Genomic DNA, 24,493 nt, shown 5'->3' with positions numbered 1-24,493 from the left:
ATCCATGAGGAAAGACAGGAAGATCACAGGGCAATCACCAAGGCTAGCAAAGACAACTCAGAAGGTCAGGAAGGGCATGGGCAGACCTGAATCACATTCAGCCAGCGAAGGAAGTTGGGGGTGGAGGAGTCTCCCTGGTGCCCTCCATAAGAAGCTGGAGCACAGGGTCCTCTTCCTAGGACACACAGGTCATCTCCTCCTGCAGAGCAGAATATGAACCCCTGAGATAACATGTATTCCTTCATTAGACACCTGACTGGTGACACTAGTGATGACAGGTCTGGGCCCTCCACAGGCATCACTGGACTTTTTCCTGCCCCTAGAGTAGACTGCCACTCTCTGCTGAGAATAAATCCCACCTTCCCTGAGCATTGAGATCACAGGGCAGACTGGGCTCTGCTAGGTTTTGGGGTCTCAAGGAAATACACTCTTGGCTATAGGAAGTTCAGGGACAAGGCCATGGGGTGAGCTGCTGGTCTCTCAGGATACAGGACACTTCTCAGCCTTTTGGCTCAAAGTATGTTCTAGAACACTGAACAACAAAGGAATAGAAGGATGGGAGGCAGCACTCACAGAAGAACAGAGCAATGCACACACACAGACTCCACCCCCAGCCCATCTGACTACAGGAAGTGCCCTCCTCTGGGAGGAGGCTGAGGTCTGGGAATAAAAGCAGAGCAGACACCAGAGGAGCCCAGCTTGGCAGCAGCTTCAGAGACAAACCTCCTCTCCAGAGGAAGAGCCTAGCCCACAGCAGAGACCATGGAACTCACCTCAGCCTCTCTCCACAAAGCACAGGTCTCCTGGAGGGGACTCCTGCTCACAGGTGAGGAGACATTCCTCAGGAGTAGAGAGTTGGGGAGCTCATAGACTGGATGGGGGCTTCTGGGAGAGGGAAAGAGCCTGAGAAATGACATCTGGCTCTGCTTGAAGCCTGAGACCATCAGGAAGCTCACAGTGGATGGGAATCAGAAATTGGAGGAGGAAAAACTCATTTGCTCCCCATTGTAGATTTATCAGCACTGGCCACTGTATCCTGAAGACTCAAGTTGACAACTCCATCAGGGTGACTCTCCAAGTAAAACTCAAAGTGGGCGAGTAAACAACATCATTATGTAGGACCCTGAGAAATCTGCAAATAAACCCCAGGCTCTGGGGCACTCATTTGCTCACAGGTATCTGAGCCTGTTTGAGGTAGAGAGGTTTAAACCAAAATCAAACTAGTCCTCCTCACAAAGCCCTGCTACTATTTGACAGGAAGACAGAGCAGCAAGGACATCTAGAAGGTGGGCCCAGGGGTTGACAAGCACTTCAGAGGAAACAGAGCAGGGACCGGTCAGAATGTGAAGGCACAGAGTCTTTTAGAGGAGGAGGTCAGACAAGACATGCTACACTATGGTTTCTGAGTGTGAGTAGGGATCTGAGGGCAGTGAGGGGTGAGCTGTGTAGACACTATGAAGCCAGTTTCATAAAGTGGAAAGATTCAGGGGTACTGATGAATGGGGGTGATGCTGCTGACCTCCCCACAACAGGACACATAAACAAAGGCTGAGAGTTAAATATTCACATTTCAAAATTCTACCAAAAGCAAAAGTCCTGATAATGATAGATATTTTTCTCTCTTCCCTCTTAGTCTCTCTTTTAACCTACTGGAATTCTCCCATCACTGCCCTGTTCGTCACTGTTGAAGCAATTCCACCCATTGTTGCTGTAGGAAATAGTGTTCTTCTAGCTGTCCACGATATGCCATTGGATTACGGTTTGTTTTCCTGGTACAAGGAAGTAAACTCTGGGAAGCAATTTATAGCCTCATGTACTCCTCGGCCGAATTCAATAGCACTTGAGGCTGAATTCCGTGATAAGGTGGAAATGTACAGAAATGTATCCCTGCTCATCAGGAATGTCAGTAAGGATGATGCAAGAGGCTACAAAGCAAAACTAAAGAATAGAATGAATCGTGATTTTTTTTATCCCGTGCATTTTCAAGTATACTGTGAGTAATTCTCTGTAACCTCTGGGTCATGGGTGGAACTAATCCTATTTCACCTATAGAGCTGTCACTCCTGGACGACTCTGTGTCATGGTCCCAACATTGTGATACAAACATTTAGTAAAGGACACACAGTGGAGAAAACAGCCATAAATCAGGATGCCTCACTTGAATCCACCCTCAGAGAAGAGGGGTTGAGGTAACTGAGCTCAGGCATGTTAGACTCTTCCCAGGGTCTTAGATGCTCATCATGACCATGGCCTTGAGGAAGACCCTTCAGGACTCAGTAAGGACCTGGCTGAGGAAACCATGGGAGTCTCATAGAAAGATGACCCCCCCCCCTGTAGCAGGAATCTTAAAAGTTCTTATTAATAAAATCAAACCCGAGGTGAGTTATTGGGGTCCATGCTGGTAGATCAGAGAGACAGAACAAGCCACAGCTATCTCACCTCACCGGATCCTCAGCTGGTCTCCTCAGACTGGAGGCTTCTGAGTCCTCATCCCAATGGCTCTCAGCTGAATTGCTGATCAAAAGCCTGAATGCTTAACCAGCTAAAATCTTCTAGTTTCTGGTCCTCAAGCCTTATATATCTTTTTGCTTTCTACCACCACTCCCTGGGATTAAAGGCTGGCTTTCTGGGATTAAAGGCGTGTCACCATGCTTGGCTATTTCCAATGTGGCCTTGAACTCACAGAGATCCAGAGGGATTTCTATCTCTGGAATGCTAGGATTAAAGGTGTGAGTGCCACCATTTTCTAGCCTTTGTATCTAGTGGCTGTCTGTTCTCTGACCCCAGATAAATTTATTAGAGTACACAATATTTTGGGGAACACAATACAACCCCCCCCCCCAATAGCTTTGCTCAAGAATTCCATGCCAGACTGATCCAGGAATCCCAAAAAGCTTGTAGACTGGGTTGGAATTTGATCTCCTGTTGGAGCTGACAGGGGACAACAATGGATCAGAGACTGGGAGCCTGCTGATAGCCTCTGAGAGCCATGTCTGAGGTAGGTCACCTGGGCATCTCCTCCTGAGACTCAGTGTGCTCAGCATAGGTGGAGAGGTAGGAAAGGCATTCAGCCAGCTCTTCAGACGGTCTTCTGAGACCTCATAGGAAGGTCAAGAGCCCTAAAGGGATAGAAGAAAAAGTGTACAAATGGCAGCTCTTTGCCTCTGTGGGTCCTGCCTAGGGATTATTTCCTGCAGGCAAACACTAACAGACACTGCTTGGTGGAAGGGAAGGTTGTTCTTCACATTTAAGGTTAACTTGCAGGTGTGGCAATGATCATTTACCAAGTGTCCTATTATAGGGAATCTGAGACAGGAAACACAGTCACTGAGTCAGGGTCACACAGGTTGTAGATAGCACAAGACATCTGTCCACAGCCACAACTCCAGCCTCCCCACCATGGAAATGGTACTCGGTACATTCACTCTTCTAGATCATTTTGTGAAACAGGACTTATGGTGATATTTTATTTGTACTGAAATGTGATTTTATTTGTATGTTAATAAATAGAGTTACCTGGGGGTCAGAGCTAATAGCAAGCCATCGCAGAAGCTGAGCGGTGGTGCATGCCTTTAATCCCAGCTCTTGGGAGGCAGAGGTACGCGGATCTCTGTGTGTTCAAGGATACAGCCAGCATGGAGACACACACCTTTAATCTCAATACCAACCATAGAAGACCTGGCAGTGACGATGTGGTCATGTGGTTGGGTTTACAACCAACGAGAAGGCAGAACAGAAAGTCTATATAAAGACAAACACACAGGAAGTAGGTCTTTTGGCTGAAGAGGATAGCTGCAGCAGTGAAGGGTAAGGCTCTTAGCTCTGACCTCTTTGGCTTTCATCTTTGCATTGGCTCTGTGTTTCTTATTTAATAAGATGGTTACTTCTACAAGGACTCCCTGATTCATGTCGACCAACACCAAACACCTGACAAGAATGGCCCACCTGTGCCCCAGCTGGACCTAAATGTCAGCCAGATCCTGAGCTATTTGAGATCTCAGACAGGCTGTCAGGTTTTCAGGGAGGCTCAATGAGAAGACTAATCATGAACTATCTGTAGACAACCCTGAACAGCAAAGGCTTGGAGGGCTCTGGTTTACCTTCAGCAGGGGAGGTTAGTGTAGCTGGAGGGACTCAAACCTTGTGTCTCAAGGCAGGCAACGGGTCCCTGAGGACCAGGAGATAAAATGAGGTCTCTGATTCCAAGGCTTGAGTCTGACCAGCAAACACTGCAGTTGAGTTCACTCATGAGACAGTCTTTTCTTCTCCCATACACAGCACAGGAGGCCCCATTATCTCTGAGCACTCAGTAACTCCATTTGCCTTTAATATGCTTCCTGCCTGATTCTTTAAGGGTCTGGGTTGGCTGGAGGTTAAGAGACTGTCTCTGGTTCTAAGAGGCCTTTGCAAGAATCAGTAGTAACACACAGGGCAATCATCTCTCTGTGGTCAGCACAACACCACTACCCAAGACCAATATCACAACCAACAATTCCAATCCCATGGAAGGTGAGGACTCAGTAGCATTAATGTGTGAGCCTGAGACTCAGAATACAGCCTACCTGTGGAGGATAAATGATCAAAGCCTCTCAGAAGAGAGCAGGCTGAAGCTGCTTGAGGACAACAGAACTCTCATTTTACTCAGTGTTGTGAGGACTGACACAGGACACTATGAATGTGAACCTGGAACCCAGTGAGTGCCTCCCCAAGTAATTCATTCTCTCTGAACATTACCTGTAAATATTTTCTGTTTCATTCTGGCCCCAACTGCCTAAATACAGAGGGTTAGAGCTACCATATCAGTCCCAATTCCCTTGAGTTCATGACACAGACCTACAATATAGATACCTAGGCTGCCAGGGCATCCTGGCCCAGCCTAAGCACATGTAGACAGGCCAAGCATTGAGCTTAAATGGGCTACAGGGACTTCTGACTAGAGAGGCTCAGGGTTATTGAGACAGGGGACATGTCACACTCAGTCTCAGTGCACACAACAGTGTGCTGTGGGAATATTTGTGTGTTGTACTTGAGATAGATCATGGCTTGTGAATGCTGAATGAGTACTCTTCTGCTAATCTGCACCCCAGCTCTGGGTAGGACCTGCTCAACTAAGGTTAAAGCACACCTCAAAGAGATACTATGGCTTTCTATAGACCTGGGTTTTCCCTTCCCTCTGCTGACATCACATGTGACTTTATTTTGTTTGCTCCAGATGATTCAGATGTCCTGATCATATCCCTCTCAAATATTCATTTCCATTGAAGAACAAACCTTACATCTGCTGCCACACAGATACTAATGCACCTCCACAGTACTCTTGGTTTGTCAATGGAGAGCTCCAATCATCCTCTCAAGAACTCTATATTCCTAACATCAATACTAATAAAAGTGGATCTTATACCTGCCTCTTCAATAACTGTCAGTGTCCTCAGTAAGACCACAGTCAAGGACAATAGTCCTTAGTAAGTGGATCTCTGAAATATCAGCACCAGGTTTGGAGTGGAGTCTTTTAACTTTCTGGGAAGGTACAGTAGCATTTAATTTCCAGCCCATGGCTATGGGAACAAGCAAAACTCAGTCTTCCTCCAAGCCCCATCCCTATGTCTAATGGCCTCCTGGTTCTCTGATTTCTTGCTGATAGGGATGGAGCTTGCAATGTGAGGAGGAGGTTCTCCCAGCCTTGGAAAGCCTTTGCTTGTGTGAGGGACTTTCCATGGTTAGGAGAGCCAAAGGTCAGGATTTCTTTCTGTGCCTAACACAAGTTTTCCTGTCCCTCCATTTTTATTTCATGTCCTCCATGACCTACAAGGAATACCCAGGGCTTTCAACTGTGCTCACTTTCTTATTTTCCAAATTGGAGGAGAATAATCCCCACAAATGAGGACTAGACCTCTGCTCAGAGGTCTTCTTCTGTCTTCTGGGTGGGGTGGCTGGCTCAGCTCTGACTCCTTGGGATGGAAAGAGTAGGTGGAGAAGGAGCCTGAGAGCCCTGTTCTGAGTCAGGGTGAACCATGTCACTGACAGTTGATGATTTTCTTTTGCTTACTCTTCTCAAGGTTCAAGAAACAAATGTCAGCTGAGTGTGGTGGCACACACTTTTGATGCCAGCACTGAGTAGGAAGAACAGGTAGATAGTGTGAGTTTGAGGCCAGCCTAGTCTACAGAGCAAGTTCCAAGCAACCTAGGACTGTAAAGTGAGACCCTGTCTCAAAAATTATCAATACTGAGGATTAGTGTGTCAGGCTGTGGTCAGCACTGTGACTATTCAGTTCTCTGTAGTTTTTAATCCACGTCTATGGGGCAGGAAATACAAGTGTTTCTACAAACAGAAATTCTTCAGTTAGGGATTTCTCCCAGTCCTGAGGTATAGCCTTTAACACCTTTAAGATTCTTAATCCCATGACAAATTATTTAATTAAAAACAAACAGAAGGCTATTTCATAAAAGAGGGACCTGAGCCGGGCGGTGGTGGCGCACGCCTTTAATCCCAGCACTCGGGAGGCAGAGCCAGGTGGATCTTTGTGAGTTCGAGGCCAGCCTGGGCTATCAATTGAGTTCCAGGAAAGGTGCAAAGCTACACAGAGAAACCCTGTCTTGAAAAAACAAAAAACAAAAAACAACAACAACAAAAAAGAGGGACCTGACTGTTCACACTCACACAAAGTGGGAGCAAGAATTCCCACAAAAATCATTGGGAAATACATTCCCCCAACCATGAGATTTCTAGACAAGTGGGTTGAAGAGGCTCCCAGTGTGGAATCTACACAAATACCCTGAGTCAGGGTCACTGTGAGTGATCTTGATGGAGTAAGATTGAGCTCTCTTCTTGCAGACCATATCTTCAAGCCAAAGATGTGATCTTGCAGAGGGCCCCTTCATTTTATGGACCCTAGGAGCTATCTGAGATCTCTGAGGGTGATGGACTCTCAGCTGGCCCCATCCTTTGTTTATCCATAGATCCTGTGACTACACCCTCCATTCAAGTCAACAAAACCATAGGCAAAGACCTGGTCTCTGTGTTCCTAAAGTGCCCTACAATCGACATTGATAACTCTGTCAGATGGTTCTTCAAAGGCCAGAGTCTGAGGATCACCAATACGATGACACTGAGCCAGAACAACAGAACCCTCGAAATAGTCCCTGCCAAGAGTAAGGATTCAGGGAACTATCAATGTGAGGTATCCAATCCACTCGGTTCCAAGATAAGTGACCCATTCCAGCTGGATGTAATAGGTGAGTGACCTCTGTTCCCCCCAACTCCTGTTGGGGTTGGGGGCAGTTTCTTTATCAACAGAATGCAGAATGGGTAAAAGGTACAGGGAGGAAAACATGGTTCAAATTACAAATAGAGCCAGCTTGGTTGAGGATGCATGTTAATCTCATGCTACAACGCCAAGCAAGGTGAGCAGAATGCTGCATGCCTTTAACCCCAGCACACCACAGGCAGAGGCAGTTGGATCTCTAAGAGTTCCCAAACACCCTGGTCTTAGTAGCCATTTTCAGGTTAGCCAGAGCTACATAGTGAGACCCTGTCTCAAAAGAGAGAGAGCACGAAGCAGGAAGCATAGAAGTACAAGGCCACTCAACTGAATGTACCAGGGTCTGCTGACTCCCCATGGGAGACCTTGCCTTGGAGGAGGTGGCCTTCTGGGGTGAATTGGAGGGGAACTCTTGCGGGGGGGAAGACAGGGGAATCTGTGGTTGATATGTAAAATGAATAGAAAATCTCTCTATACAAAAAAGAAATACAAGGCTAGCCCAGATTACATTGTGAAACCCTGTCAGTAACAGCAATAAATGTCAATATAGCAAATGGAAATGCAAAGTGATTAAGAGTTTAGTGTCTGAGTCAGATACACAGTCTACCCTCAGAATGCAGTAAAATATTCATGTTCCTCTGTACCCCCATACACACACATTCAGAATTTCTTTAGATTATTTCCAATGGCTAATATGAATACTGCATAGACACTAGTCTTATTGTGTTGAGTGCAGGACCATGATAGGAGGAAACAATACATTTTTCACTGTAGACATACTTTTCCAAGTAGTTTGTTTCCAAGAAGATTTCCATCCATAAATATAAAATCCATAGATAGAAAGGACCTGTATTGAGTTTCTTACTATTTTTGCATATTTGTTCATTTTGTGTGCATGTCCCACACCATCATGAGGAGATTAGGGGACAATTTGTGGGAGCCAGTTCTCCAGGGACAGGGGATTGAACTCAGGTGGGTGAACCAGCCCATTATCTGCTAAGATATTTTACTGGCCCATATTCATTTGTGAATTTATTTCTGTCTGGCATTTGAGGGTAGGTACTGGAAGGAGTCTGGCAGGCACTCTTCCCAACTCAGCCATCCTGGTGGCCCATATAATGAGTTTCTTATCCTCATGCTAACATTGACAGCATGACCTCCTTGCACAAGACTCTTTTTTTCTGGTAACCATATTCTTGTGATGTGCAATAGTGTGTGTGTGTGTGTGTGTGTGTGTGTGTGTGTGTGTGTGTGTGTGTGGTTTATGTCACTGGAGAGATAGCTCAATAGTTAAGAGCCCTAGAAGCTCTTTCAATGGACAAGGCTTCAATTCCCAGTACCCACATGGCAGCTTATTACTGTCTGTAACTGAAGTTCCAAGGAATTTAACACCCTATTCGGTCCTCCTCAGGTACCAAACATGCATGTGGTGCAGAGACATACAAGCAGCCAAAAGGCCCATATGATGCATGTGGCATCATAACAAAGACACCATTCGAAATCCAATTTCAAGATGCTTTCATCCCGTCTCCTAAGTCTGGTGACTTTCAGCTCTGATCCATTTTAGGTCTTTGATCCATGTAGAGTTGATTTGTATATGTTGTTAGGTGAAGGCTTAACTTCATTCTTTTACCTGGATATCCCATTTTCCCAACATCCCTTGTTTAACTGATTATTCTTCCAACATTGTGCAGTTTTAGCAGCCTAATCAAAACTCATCTGGTCATGAGGGTCAGTTGAACAGCAAGAAAGCCTTCAAATATCTGTAACTCAATAGGACAACTCTGTTTCATACCAATTAATTTAAAAGAGCCAGCAGAAATGAATGTTTTTTTTTTTTTGGTTTTTCGAGACAGGGTTTCTCTGTGTAGCTTTGCGCCTTTCCTGGAACTCACTTGGTAGCCCAGGCTGGCCTCGAACTCACAAAGATCCGCCTGGCTCTGCCTCCCGAGTGCTGGGATTAAAGGCGTGCGCCACCACCGCCCGGCAGAAATGAATGTTTTTAACAAACATAAAAGTGATCAGTGAAATGCTGGATATGCCAACTGTGCATATCTGACACACATGATAATATATATGCAAAACTGTGCCCTATAAACACACATATTTATCATATTAACTAATCTTTAATTTAATCATGGCCAGGGTCCATGAGCAGGTCTGGGCTTTCCAATTCCGTTTCACTGATGTGTATGTCTGCATTTATATCAGTAGTAGACTATTTTGATGGTTGCAGCTTTGTACTAAAAAAGGAAATCATGTAGGATGTCCTGCAACTTTATTCTTGCTTTTTTCAAGATACTTTTAAGGCCGGGTATGGTGGAGCTTGCCTCTAACTCCAGCTCTTGGGAGCAGAGACAGGTGGATCTCTAGGAGTTTGAGGCCATCTTGATCTATATAGTGAGTTTCAGGACAGCTAGAATGGACTTTGCTATTTCTGTGCAAAATGCCACTGTGGTTTTGATCTGATGTGCATAGAACTGATAGACTACACTCAGGGATATTTTCATCTATTAAAAAAAATCTTTCAGGCAAGCTGGCTCATGCCTGTAATTCCAGCCACTCAAGAAGTTGAGGCAGGAGTACCAAGTTCTAAAACTGCCTCCCGCAACCAATTCAAGGCCAGCCTGACTGATTTATTGACATCCTGTTTCTAAATAAAAATTAGAAAGATGAGCTTAGAGTATAGCTCAGTGGTAGTGCATTGCTTCTCATGCACAAAGCCCTGGGTTCAATCCCAGTACTGCAGAACAACATTAATAATGAGATTAAGTCTTCCAACCCATCAACCCCAATGGCTGTCATTTCTTGTATTCTTTCATCATCTCTTATTTGGTAGTTTTCTGAGTGCAAGTCTTTTATCTCCTTGGTGGAGTTAATTCTAAGTATTTTATTCTTTTTGATGCTTTCATAAATAAATACTTTCTTCATTTCCTTTCCAATTGTTCACTGTTAAGGCTGGGACTATTGCTCAAGGGCTGAACACTTGTTGGGCATGAAATAGGAACTAGGTTCAAGTTCCACTACTGTCAGAAAAAACGAAAATCCAATTGTTCATGGTCAATATTAGTATACAGTAATACATCTCACTTGGGCATATTCATTTCATTAGCCAACAAATTTACTAGTTTTGCTCATTTAGTTCTGAGAACTTTCTGTAGAATGTTAAGGATTTTCTGTGAACAAGTTCCTGTCATCTACAGATATCTTTAGCACCTCATAATTGGGCACCTTCATTTCATTGTCTAGCCTAATGACTATGTGTAGCACTCCTAAGAGTCTCTTGAACAGATGTGGTCACAGAAGCATCCTGTGTTCTTCCTGATCTTAGAGAAAAAGCTGTCAGTCTCCCCACTGAATATGATGTTGGCTGTGGGTTTCCATGTGTGGCCCTTGATACACGGAGCTGGACTTCCATCATGTTTCAGTGTTTTTGTTATTAAAGTCTGTGAAATTTTGTCAATTTTTTGTTGATCCAATCTTATTGGTTATACAGCTATTCAATTTTTTTCTTTCACAATTCCACCTCTAAAGAATCCAGGTTTGTAGGAATTTGTCCATTGCATCTAGGCCATACAACAGTTAGCATATAAGTACTGAGTGCTCTTGAAATTCTTCATATTCTTGAGAATGGATGGTGAGGTCTCAAATTGTATTAATATCCATCCTCTTTTTTCAAAGTTTATCTGAGAAAAGGTTGCTAATGTTGTTAATCATTTTTGAAGAACCAACTTTTGGTTCGTCTGTTTCTTACAGTTACTCTAGTCTCTGTTTTCTTTATCTTCATCCTCATCTTTAGTTTTCTCCTTCCACTAGGATGGGGGAACTTTTAGGGGGGCAGTGGTCTCATTATATAACCCAGACTTGCCTCAAATTCACAATCCTCCTGCCTCAGCCTCTGATGCTAGGATGCTACGTTATATCCTATCCTCACCTGCCTCATAGTAGTTTTTAAAGACTTAATATAATAATTCAGTAACATTTTTTTTGCAAAATACCATACACAAAGGAAGAAAAAAATGTTGCTGCAATTATTCCTACAGCTAGTACTAGCCTTGAAGCCAGGTAGCCAGGTGTATCTCTGATTAACCATACAGATTTAAGTAGTTTTTGAAAACCACTTTAAGCTCCAGTTTTTCATCATCTGAATGGAAATAATTTCTATGTGACAGATTCACCATATAGATGAAACCAGATACAAGGCCAGCCACATTATAAATGCCATACCACCTTGGTCAACATTAGCATTAATAATCACTCTTGAGCAGACTGGTGAGGTTTGAGCCCCAAATGGTTACAACAAGAAGTAACATTGTGAGTACAGCATTGATACATTAGGAGTTTGGGGAGACACAGTTATCCAAAAGGTGAAGCCACAGTAACATGGCTACTAAATAAAAGGGGAGAGAAAAAAGGAGGGGGGTCTGATGCATAATTCTTAAACCTGGTAATTTACTAGTTTTTACCCTTCAGGATGTGATCATGATGGATTGAGACAAGCAAGGTATTAATGTAGGAATATACTTGGGAAGGTGAGCCTAAGATAGCCCTCAGGACACATGCAGATATGATCTCTGTACAGGCAGAGAAGGAGGCAATGCAGATTGCAGAGCAGTTCCAACAGAGCTTCTGCAGGTTAGAGGCTGAGTTCTCCACAGTCACCAAGCAGAGGGGAATGAGGTCTCACAGGGTCTGCCTTGCTTTCCTACCCCACTGCAGAAACCATGGTCTCTGCAGAGGAGCTGGTACATTGAGAGTCAATAGCCTGGACCTTCTGTCACGTAGGTCACAGCCACAAGAGACCACTTATTCATGGCTGCCACAAATGAGATCCTGAGAATAAGATAGAAACACTGGATATTCAACACACAAAATTGCAATAGCCCTTTCTCACATTCCCACAGCTTCACGTGATTGCCTCGATAAAATTGATGGAATTTGAGGATTGAAAGAAGTGTAGAGGTGAAAAGGACACTTGCTAAGATCCTCACACTTCAACTCACCCAGTCTTCCCCCAGCAAGGTGGGAAGAAGGTGTTTATTAGCTGTAGGAGTTTCCTGGTAGAAATTTCCTTGTCACTTATGCATACTATCGTATCTTCTACAAATAGGAAAAATTTGACTTCCTCCTTTCCAATTTGTATCACCTTGATTTTATTTGTTGTCTTATTGCATGCTTAGAACTTTGGCTACTACATTGAATAAATATGGCGAGAGGGGCAGCCTTGTCTTTTTCCTGATTTTAGTGGAATCGCTTTGAGTTTCTCTCCATTTAATTTGATGTTGGCTGTCAGATTGCTATAAATTGCCTATATTACATTTAGGAATCTTCCATGTATTCCTGATCACCCCAAGACCTTTGTCATGAAAGGGTGTTGGATTTTGTCAAAGGCTTTTTCAGCATCTAACGGGATGATCATGTGGAATTTTTCTTTCAGTTTGATATATGGTGGATTACATTGACAGATTTTTGTATTTTGAACCATTCTTGCATCTCTGTATGAAGCCTACTTGATTGTGATATATATATATATATATATATATATATATATATATATATATATATATATATATATATATATCTGTGTTCTTGATTTTGGTTTGCCAGTATTTTATTGAGTATTTTTGCATCAATGTTCATGAGGGAGATTGGTCTGCAATTCTCTTTCTTTCTTTCTTTCTTTCTTTCTTTCTTTCTTTCTTTCTTTCTTTCTTTCTTTTTTTTTTGAGACAGGGTTTCTCTGTGTAGCTTTGCGCCTTTCCTGGGACTCACTTGGTAGCCCAGGCTGGCCTCAAACTCACAAAGATCCACCTGGCTCTGCCTCCCGAGTGCTGGGATTAAAGGTGTGCGCCACCACCGCCCGGCCTCAATTCTCTTTCTTTGTTGCATCTTTGTGTGGTTTGTTTACCAGGGTGACTGTAGCCTCATAAAAAGTTTGGCAATGTTCCTTCTGTTTCTATTGTGTGGAACAATTTGAAGAATATTGGTATTAGCTCTGCTTTGAAATTCTGGTAGAATTCTGTGATGAAATCTTCTGGTCCTGTGCCATTTCTGGTTGGGAGATTTGATTACTGTTACTACTTCCTTAAGTATTATAGGTCTATTTAAATTGTTTATCTGGTCTTGATGTAATTTTGGTATATGGTACCTATCCACAAAATTCTCCATTTCTTTTAGATTTTCCAATTTTGTGGAGTAGGGTTTTTGAGGAGTAACCTAATGATTCTCTAGATTTTCCTTTTGTTTATTGTCATGTATCCCTTTTCATTTCTGATTTTATTTAATTGGATGCTCTCTTTGTGCCCTTTCATTCTACGGGCCCTGTGAATTGGATGAGATCTCTGAGGGTGAAGGATTCTCAGCTGGTCTTCTCCACTATTTTTCCACAGAGCCAGTGACTCCACCCTCCATCCAAGTCACCAACTCCACATTCAAAGATATGATGTCTGTGTTCCTGACCTGCTTGTCAAACGACACTGGGATCTCCATCCATTGGCTCTTCAATGGTCAGAGTGTGGAGCTCACAGAGAGGATGGAGCTGTCACAGAACAACCGCACCCTCCTAATATACTCTGCGAGGAGTTCACATTCCGGGGACTATCAGTGTGAAGTATCCAATGAAGTCAGTTCCAAGAGGAGTGACCCCATCCAGCTGGATATAATAGGTGAGTGAACTCACCTCCCTTGTTTCTCCATAGTGTTGGGGGTGGGGGCAGTTTCTTTATCAAAAGAGTGAAGAATGGGTCAAAGTCACAAAGAGAAAAACATGGCTCAAGATACAAATACAGCCAGCTTGGTGATAGATGCATGTTAATCTCATGATAACACACCAAGCAAGGTGAGCAGAGTGCTGCATGCCTTTAATCCCAGCACAGCAGAGGTAGAGACAGTTGGGTCTCTGAGATTTCCCAACCACTGTGGTTTTGTAGCCAGTTTGAGGTTAGCCAGAGTCCCAGGAAAGGCACAAAGCTACACAGAGACCCTGTCCCAAAAGAGAGAGTATGAAGCAGGAAGCATAGAAGTAAAGGCCATCTCAGATTACATTGTGAGACCCGGTCAATATTAACAACAATAGATGTCAATAGAGCAAATAAAAATGCAAAGTGATTAAGAGTTTAGGGTCTGAGTCAGTCACATAGTCAACCCTCAGAAACTAGTAAAATATTCATGTTACTCTACACTTCTTTCAACATATTCAGATCTTCTTTAGATTATTTCCAATGCCTAATATGAATACTGCATAGACCCTAGTCTTACTGTGTTGAGTACAGGACAAAGATAGGAGGAAAAAATGTATTTTTCACTATTGAGATACTTTTTCAAGTAGTTTGTTTCCAAGGTTTCGATCCATAAATATAAAATCCATAAATAGAAAGGACCTGTAATGAGTTCCCTACTGCATTTTCATATCTGTTCATTTTGTGTGCATGTCCCACACCAATGAGTGGAGGTCAGGAGACAATTTGTGGGAGCCAGTTCTCCAGGGACAGGGGATTGACCTCAAGTGAGTGAACAAGCCCTTTATCTGCTAAGCCATTTCACTGGCCCACATTTGTTTGTGCATTTATTTCTGTGTGGCAGTTAGGGGTAGGTACTGGGAGTGAGTTCAGCAGGCCCTCTCCCCAGCTGAGCCATCTTGGTGGCCCATGTACTGAGTTTCTTATCCTCATGCTGACATTTGAAGCATGACATCCCTGCACAAGATGCTTTTTTCTAATAAATGTTTTCTGTGTAGTAGTATGTGTGTGTATACATATGGTTTATGGGACTAGAGATAACTCAATAGTTTAGAGCCCTAGCAACTCTTTGAATGAACAGGGGTTCAATTCCCAGCATCTACAGGGCAGTTTATTACTGTCTGTAACTGAAGTTCCAAGGAATTCAGCACCCTCTTTTCTTCTCCTCATATACCAAACATGCATGTGGTGCAGAGACATACAAGCAGTCAAAAGGTCCAAATGATGCATCTGGCATCATAACAAAGACATCATTTGAAATCCAGTTTCAAGATGTTTTCATCCTGTCTCCTAAAAGTCTGATGACCTTCAGCTCTGATCTTTGATCCGTGTAGAGCTGATTTGTATATGTTGTTAGTGAAGGCTTAACTTCATTCTTTTACCTGGATATCCCAATTTCCCAACATCCCTTGTATAACTGATTATTTGTTCATCATTGAAGAATATTAGCAGCCTGATCAATACTTATCTTGTCACAAAGGGTCAGATGGACAGCAAGAATGCCTTCCAATTTCTGTAACTCAATAAGGCAAGTCTGTTTCACAGCAATAATTTCAAAAGAGCCAGCACAAATGAATTTTTTATATTTATATATATTTTTCTTTTTTATTAAGGGATGTTCTATTTGTTTTTCATTTCAACCACGGAATTCCCTGTCCTCCCTGCTCCTACCTCCAGCATTCCCTCCCAACCCACCCCTCATTTCCACCTCCTCCAAGGCAAGGTCTTCCCTGGGGAGTCAGCATAGCCTGGTATCTGGAGTTGGGGAAGGTCCAAACCCCTTTCCCTATACCAAGGCTGATCTAAGTGTCTCAGCACAGGCAGTAAGTTCCAAAAAGCCAGCTCATGTAGTAAGGACAGGTTTGGGTCCCACTGCCTGGGGTCCTCCTAAAGAGTTCAAGCTACAGAACTGTCTCACTTATCTAGAGGGCCTAATCCAGTTCCATGAGGGTTCCTCAGCTATTGGACACAGTTCATGTGTTTCCAATAGTTTGCCTAGTTCTCTCTGTACTTTTCCCAATCATGGTCTTGTTATCTCTTTCTTGCTGACATGATCCCTCCTCTCTCTTCTGGATTGGACTCCTGGGACTCCACCTGGGGATTGGCTGAGGAAATCTGCATCTGCTTCCATTGTCCTGGATGAGGGCTCTATCATGACAGTTAGGGTGTTCGGCCATCAGATCACCAGTGTAGGTCTGCTCGGGCACCCTCTCAACCACTGCCAGTAGTCTATAGTGGAGTCATCTATGTGGGTTTCTGGGGATCTCTCTAGCACTCTGCATCTTCCTATTCCCGTAGTGTCTTCATTTATCATGATATCTCTTTCCTTGTTTTCCCACTCTGTTCCTGATCCAGCTAGGACCTTCTGCTCCCCTAAGCTCTCTTTCTCCTGACCCCTGCCCTCCATTACCTCTTCTCAACCCCAGTTTGCTCATGTAGATCTCATCCATTTCTCCATTGTTGGGCAATCCTGTGTCTTTCATTGGGTCCTCTTTACTAGGTAGCCTCCCTGGAGCTGTGAGTTGCAGTCTGGTTATCCTTTGCTTTTCATCTAGTATCCACTTATGAGTGAGTAGCTACCATGTGTGTCTTTCTGAGTCTGGGTTACCTCACTCAGGATGATTTTTTCTAGTTCCCTCCATTTGCCTGCAAATTTCATGTTGTCATTGTTTTTCTCTGCTGAGTAGTACTCCATTGTGTATATGTACCACATTTTCTTTATCTATTCTTCAGTTGAAGGGCATCTAGGTTGTTTCTAAGTTCTGGCTATTACAAATAAGGCTACTATGAACATAGTTGAGCATGTGTCCTTGTGGTATGATTGAGCATTCCTTGGGTATTTGCTCAAGAGTGATATCGCTGGGTCTTAAGGGAGATCAATTCCCAATTTTCTGAGAAAGTACCATACTGATTTCCAAAGTGGCTGTACAAGTTTGCATTCTCACTAATAGTTGAGGAGTGTTCCCCTTGCTCTACTTCTTCTCCAACATAAGCTGTGTTCAGTGTTGTTGATCTTAGTCATTCTGACAGGTGTAAGATGGTCTCTCAGAGTTGTTTTGATTTGCATTTCCCTGATGACTAAGGATGCTGCAATTCCTTAAGTGTCTTTCAGCCATTTGAGCTTCTTTTGTTGATAATTCTCTGTTTAGCTCTATAGCCCATTTTTAATTGGACTGTTTCGTGTTTTGATGTCTATTTTCCTGAATTCTTTATACATTCTGGATATCAGCCCTCTGTCAGATATGGGGTTGGTGAAGATCTTTTCCCATTCTATAGGCTGTTATTTTGTCTTATTGACCATGTCCTTTGCTCTACAAATGCTTCTCAGTTTCAAGAGGTCCCATTGATTAATTGTTTCTCTCAGTGTCTGTGCTACTGGTGTTATATTTAGGAAGTGATCTGTGGTGCCAATGCGTTCAAGACTTTCTCTTCTTCTCTTACTTCCTACTTACTCTTCTATCAGGTTTAGAATAACTGGATTTATGTTGAGGTCTTTGATCTACTTGGACTTAAGTTTTGTGGACAGTGACTGATATGGATCTATTTGCAGTCTTCTACATGTTGACATTCAGTTATGCCAGCACCATTTGTTGAAGATGCTTTCTTTTTTCCATTGTAGTGTTTGGGCTTCTTTGTTGAAAATCATCTATTCGTAGGTGTTCAGATTAATGTCAGGGTCAGGAACATTGGAGTCTTTAGTAAGGGGGTATCAAAAATATCAGCACGAGGTTTGGAGTGGAGTCTTTTAGCCTTCTGGAAAGGTGCAGAAGCATTTCATTCCCAGCCCATGTCTATGGGAAAAAGCAAAACTCATTCTTCTCCCAAGCCTCCTGCTCCATCCCTATGTCTAATGGCCTCCTGGTTCTCTGATTTCTGGCTGAGAGGGATGGAGCTTGCAATGTGAGGAGGAAGTTCTGCCAGTTTTGGAAAGCCTTTGGTTGTGTAAGAGACTTTTCATGCTTAAGAGAGCCTCAAGGTCAAGATTTCTTTCTGTACCTTGCTGTGGGATGTTCTGTTTGTCCTGTGGGAGCCCTTCTTGGGTTCTTTGTGGCGTTACCCAGCAGGTCCGTATAGAGGATGATTAGGACCATGGGCCTGAGTGCAGGTGTTTGAGATGGTCTGCACTTGGCTGTGCTGGGGGATGGTCTGTATGTCAAGTTGCTCTGATTGGTTAATAAATAAAACCTGATTGGCCATGGCTAGGCAGGAAAGATAGGCGGGACTAACAGAGAGGAGCCAGCAGCCACAGAGCCGTTTCAGGCTTAGAAGGCTACAGTTTAAAGCAATAAGTTCGCAATAAGACAGATTCAGATGGAACAAGACTTTAAATGCTTTACAATGTGTGTAAAAATGTACATAGGCTTGGAAGAGAGAGGAAAAGGAACATAGACAGTTATATAAAGAAATAGAAAGTTTAAAAAAATAATGGACTAATTTAAGCTATAAGCACAGTTAGCAAGAAGCCTGCCACGGCCATACAGTTTGTAAGCAATATAAGTCTCTGTGTTTACTTGGTTGGGTCTGAGCGGCTGTGGGACTGGCGGGTGACAAAGATTTGTCCTGACTGTGGGCAAGGCGGAAAACTCTAGCAACAGTACCTAACACAAACTTTCCTGTCCCCTCCATTTTCATTTTATGACCTCCATGTCCTACAAAGAACATCCAGAGCTTTCAACTGTGCTCACTTTCTTATTCTCCAAATTGAAGGAGAATATTACCCACACATGGGGACTAGACCTCTGCTCCCAAGTCTGCTCCTGTCTCATGGGTGGGGTGGCTGGCTCAGCTCTGACTCCATGGGATGGAAAGAGTGGGTAGAGGTGTCTGGGAGCACTACTCTGAGTCAAGGTAAACCATGACACTGACAGGTGATGATTTTCTTTAGCTTACTCTTCTCAAGGTTCAAAAAACAAATGTCAGCTAAATGTGGTGGCACACATCTTTGATGCCAGCACTGAGGAGGGAAGGCAGGAAGACAGTGTGAGTTTGAGGCCAGTCTGGTCTACATAGCAAGTTCCAAGTGAGCTAGGATTGTACAGTGAGACCCTGTCTCAAAAATATCAGTACTGAGCATTAGAGTGGTAGGCTATGGTAATCACTGTGATTATTCACTTCTTCTCTGTAGTATTTAATCGATATCCACGAAGCAGGAAATACATTTTTTTCTACAAACAGAAATTCTTCAGTTAGTGATTTATCCCCATCCTCAGGACTAGCCTTTAACACCTTTAAGATTATCTAGGCCATCTTAACCCTATGACAATTTTTTTAAATAAAAATTAAAAGGCTATTTCATAAAGGCACTACCTAACTGTTCACACTCACAGAAAATGTGAGCAAGAATTACCACAAATATCATTGGGAAATACATTCCCCCCACCATGAAATTTTTGGACATTGGGCTGAAGAGGCTCCCAGTATAGAATCTACACAAATACCCTGAGTCAGGGTCACTGTGGGTGGTCTTGGTACGAGGAAGATTCAGCTCTTTCCTTACAGACCATATCTTGAACATGTGATCTTAGAGGGCCCCTTCATTCTATGGCCCTGTGAGCTGACTGAGATCTCTGAGGGGGAAGGACTCTCAGCTGGTTCCCTTCACTGTTTATTCACAGAACCAGTAACTAAACCCTCCATCCAATTCACCAACTCCACGGTCAAAGGCCTGACCTCTGTGATCCTGAAGTGCTTGTCAAATGACACTGGAGTCAAAATCCATTGGCTCTTCAAAGGCCAGAGTCTGAGGATCACCAATAGCATGAGGCTGTCCCAGAACAACAGCACCCTGGAAATAGTCCCTGCTAGGAGTTTGAATTCCGGGGACTATCAGTGTGAAGTATCCAATGAAGTCAGTTCCAAGAGGAGTGACCCCATCCAGCTGGACGTAATAGGTGAGTGAACTCTCCTCCCTTGTTTCTCCATAGTGTTGGGGGTGGGGGCAGTTTCTTTATCAAAAGAGTGCAGAATGGGTCAAAGTCATAAGGAGAAAAACATGGCTCAAGATACAAGTATAGCCAGCTTGGTGATGGATGCATGTTAATCTCATGATAACACACCAAGCAAGGTGAGCAGAGTGCTGCATGCCTTTAATCCCAGCACAACAGAGGCAGAGAAAGTTGGATCTCCATGAGTTCCTAACCACCCTGGTCATTGTAGCCTTTTCAGGTTAGCAAGAGCTACATAGTGAGACCCTGTCTCAAAAGAGAGAGAGCATGAAGCAGGAGGCATAGAAGTACAAGTCCACTCAACTTAATGTACTAGGCTCTGATGACTCCCCATGGGAGACTTGCCTTGGAGGAGGTGGGAATACGGTGTGTATTGGGTGGGAACACTGGTGGGCTGGGGAATGAGGAAAGGGGAATCTGTGGTTGGTAGGTAAAATAAATAGAATAAAAAATAATAAATTTTTATTAAAAAAAGAAGTACAAGGCCAACTCAGATTACATTGTGAGACCCGGTCAATATTAACAACCATAGATGTCAGTATAGCAAATAGAAATGCAAAGTGATTAAGAGTTTAGGGTCTGAGTCAGACACACAGACCACCCTCAGAATCTAGTAAAATATTCATGTTATGCTACATCCCATACCACACAATCCAATTTTCTTTAGATTATTTCCAATCTCTAATATGAATACTGCATAGACACTAGTCTTATTGTGTTGAATACAGGACAAAACAGGAGGAAACAATACATTTTTTCACTGTAGAGATACTTTTCCAAGTAGTTTGTTCCCAAGGTTTTGATCCATAAATATAAAATCCATACATAGAAAGGACCTGTATTGAGTTTCTTATTATGTTTTCATATTTATTCATTTTGTATGGGTGTTCCCCGAATAGTGTGTAGAGGTCATAGGAAAATTTGTGGGGGCCATTTCTCTGGGGACAGGGAATTGAACTCATGTAGGAGAGGAAGCCCTCTATCTGCTAAGCCATTTCACTGTACCACATTGTTTGTGCATTTATATCTGTGTGGGAGTTGGGGCAGGTACTGGGAGTGAATAGGACAGGTGCTCTTCCCAACTGAGCCATCTTGGTGGCCCATATACTGAGTTTCTTATCATAATGCTCCTTGCACAAGACTCTTCTCTGATAAATGTTTTTTTTTTTTTTGTGGTGTATAGTAGTAGTAGCAGTAGTAGTAGTAGTAATCGTAGTAGTGTGTGTGTGTGTGTGTGTGTGTGTGTGTGTGTGTGTTATTAATGCTGCTCAGTATATTTTTTATCCCACAAGTATTTTAGCCGTATAGAAATTTCATTTGGGTCCTTTTTTAAAAATACCTTTGCGAAACACCACTAAGCCACATGTCCAGCTCCAATAATTGACCTTTTGTTACTCTACTTTGTAAAGTCTTGAAAACTTGGTGAATGAAGCATTGTGGCTATTCTCTGTGTAACTTCCTTTATTGGAAATAATTATGTTTTTGCTTCAATATGTTTTAAGGTATTTTTATTTTTTAAATATTATAAACATAAAATATTCTCTTTTCAAAAAAAATACCTTTCATATATCTCATAGTTTTCTGAGAGATTGTGTCATGAAGATGATGGATAGTGTCCTCATTAGCACTGGATGGTGATGTCGGATGCCATATGAACATGAACATGTAATTTGTCCACATGGCTTTTGCTCACATAACTGTCTGACGGGATTTTTATGCATACCACATGTAGAGTGGTTATTATCCAAAAAAAAAAAACAGAAACAAAAAAAAATAATTAAACTCCTGCCTTGCTAGTTTGCCTTTTGCTAGAACTTTGGCTTATTTGAGTTGATTCTTCTTGGGAATCTCCCATAAACCAAATACATGAGATGGCTCAATAGGTAAGAGCCCTCGCAGCTCCTCCAAGGACAAGGGGTTCAATTCCCAGCACCCACATGGGAGCTTATTCCTGTCTGAAACTGAAGTTCCAAGGAATTCAACACCCTATTCTGTCCTCCTCAGGTACCAAACATGCATGTTTGCAGAGACATATATGTAGCCAAAAGGCCCATATGATGCATATGGCATCATAACAAAGACATTCAAAATCCAATGTCAAGATGCTTTCATCCTGTCTCCTAAAATTCTGATGACTTTCAGCTCTGATCCATTTTAGGTCTTTGATCCGTGTGGAGTTGATTTGTATATGTTGTTAGGTGAAGGCTTAATTTCATTCTTTTACCTTGATATCCAATTTTCCCAACATCCCTTTTTTTTTTTTTTTTTTTTTTTTTTTTTTGGTTTTTCCGAGACAGGGTTTCTCTTGTGTAGCTTTGCGCCTTTCCTGGATCTCACTTGGTAGCCCAGGCTGGCCTCGAACTCACAGAGATCCGCCTGCCTCTGCCTCCCGAGTGCTGGGATTAAAGGCGTGCGCCACCACCGCCCGGCTCCAACATCCCTTTTTTAACTGATTATTCTTCCAAAATTGTGTAGTCTTAGCAGCCTGATCAAAACTCATCTGGTCACAGAGGGTCAGATGGACAGCAAGAATGTCTTCCAGCCGGGCGGTGGTGGCGCACGCCTTTAATGCCAGCACTCGGGAGGCAGAGCCAGGCGGATCTTTGTGAGTTCGAGGCGAGCCTGGGCTACCAAGTGAGCTCCAGGAAAGGTGCAAAGCTACACAGAGAAACCCTGTCTGGAAAAAAAAAAAGAATGTCTTCCAAATTCTGTAACTCAATAGGACAACTCTGTTTCACACTATTTAATACAAAAGGGCTGGCAGAAATGAATGTTTTTAACAAACATAAAAAGTGACAGATGAAATGCTGGATATGCCAACTGTGCATATCTGACACACATGATAATATATACGCAAAACTGTGCCCTATAAACACACATATTTATCATATTAACTAATCTTTAATTTAATCATGGCCAGGGTCCATGAGCAGGTCTGGGCTTTCCAAGTCTATGTTACTGATCTGTATGTTTGCCTTTATGTCAGCAGGAGAATATTTTGATTGTTGCAGCTTTGTACTAAAATTATGAAATCATGTAGGATGTCCTGCAATTTTATTCTTGTTTTGTTTTCAAGATACTTTTAAGGCCGGGTATGGTGGAGCTTGCCTCTAACTCCAGCTCTTGGGAGCAGAGACAGGTGGATCTCTGGGAGTTTGAGGCCAGCTTGATCTATATAGTGAGTTTTGGGACAGCTAGAATGGACTTTACTATTTCTGTGCAAAATGCCACTGGGGTTTTGATCTGATGTGCATAGAACTGATAGGCTACATTCAGGGATATTGTCATCTATTAAAAAAAAGTCTTTCAGGCAAGCTGGCTCATGCCTGTAATTCCAGCCACTCTAGAAGCTGAGGCAGGAGTACCAAAGTTCTAAGAGTGCCTACCACAACCATTCAGGCCAGCCTGGTTAATTTAGTGACATCCTGTTTCTAAATAAAAATTAGAAAGATGAGCTTAGAGTATAGCTCAGTGATAGTGCATTGCTTCTCATGCATAAAGTCCTGGGTTCAATCCCAGTACTGCAGAACAACAGTAATAATGAGATTAAGTCTTCCAACCCATCAACCCCAATGGCTGTCATTTCTTGTATTCTTTCATCATCTCTTATTTGGTAGTTTTCTGAGTGCAAGTCTTTTATCTCCTTGGTGGAGTTAATTCTAAGTATTTTATTCTTTTTGGTGCTTTCATAAATAAATACTTTCTTCATTTCCTTTCCAATTGTTCACTGTTAAGGTTGGGACTATTGCTCAAGGGCTGAACACTTGTTGGGCATGAAATAGGAACTAGGTTCAAGTTCCACTACTGTCAGAAAAAACGAAAATCCAATTGTTCATGGTCAATATTAGTATGCAATAATACATCTCACTTGGGCATGTTTGTAGATGTAACCAACTGTCTTATTGAGATAAGAAACACAGAACCAATGTAAAAGAGAAAGCCAAGAGGTCAGAGCTCAGAGCTAAAATCTTACCCTTCCTCCTGTGGTGCTCCTAGCTCCCTGAAAGAGACCTATTTCTTGTGTGTATGACTTTAAATAGTGTTTCTGTTCTGCCTTCTCATTGGTTGTAAACCCAAACACATGACTGCCTCGTCACTGCCTGTAAGTACAGCCCTCTAGGTCTTAAAGGCATATGTCTTCAATGCTGGCTGTATCCCTGAACACACAGAGATCTATGGGATTAAAGGCATGCGCCACCACCGCCATGCTCTTTCTATGGCTCTAATAGCTCTGACCCCCGGGCAACTTTATTTATTAACATACAATTAAAATCACATTTCAGTACAAATAGAATACCACCATATTCCTGCTACATCTGGCGCCCAACGTTTGTGGTACAAATTCACGAAAAATGCCGGTTATGGTGGCGCACGCCGGTAGGATTTGCTGAAGGAGGCAGAGGCAGGAGGATCCCGAGTTTGAGGCCGGCCTAGGAGGCTTGGGAGAAGCTTCGGCCCGGACTGAGCCACAAACAGTGGTGGGACCATGGAAGCAGTGGTTACTGCTCCACATTGCCAGCTCCTTCTCATTGTGTTGGTGACTGTGGTGATG

The 24,493-nt window shown here is 42.9% G+C and overlaps 1 protein-coding gene across 2 annotated transcripts in view; it reads left to right on the top strand.

Annotated features, from left to right (window-relative positions):
* Positions 1 to 547: 547 nt before the first annotated feature.
* The window catches only part of LOC121826266 (cell adhesion molecule CEACAM1-like), a 47,743-nt gene continuing 23,797 nt past the window's right edge, over positions 548 to 24,493 (top strand). The window contains exons 1-5 of one of the 2 annotated variants that reach the window (XM_076574142.1): positions 550 to 826; positions 1,634 to 1,993; positions 6,958 to 7,233; positions 13,649 to 13,924; positions 19,612 to 19,887. In XM_076574142.1, coding sequence (XP_076430257.1) covers positions 763 to 826; positions 1,634 to 1,993; positions 6,958 to 7,233; positions 13,649 to 13,924; positions 19,612 to 19,887 — 1,252 coding nt within the window. In that variant the 5' untranslated portion in view covers positions 550 to 762. Of the gene's footprint in view, positions 827 to 1,633; positions 1,994 to 6,957; positions 7,234 to 13,648; positions 13,925 to 19,611; positions 19,888 to 24,493 lie in introns of both variants that reach the window. The other variant, XM_076574145.1, reaches the window with a different exon arrangement.

This window comes from Peromyscus maniculatus, chromosome 1, assembly GCF_049852395.1.
Source record: "Peromyscus maniculatus bairdii isolate BWxNUB_F1_BW_parent chromosome 1, HU_Pman_BW_mat_3.1, whole genome shotgun sequence".
NCBI lineage: Eukaryota > Metazoa > Chordata > Mammalia > Rodentia > Cricetidae > Peromyscus > Peromyscus maniculatus.
The sequence above is the reverse complement of the archived record's forward strand: the minus strand, read 5'-3'. Positions and strand labels throughout refer to the sequence as shown.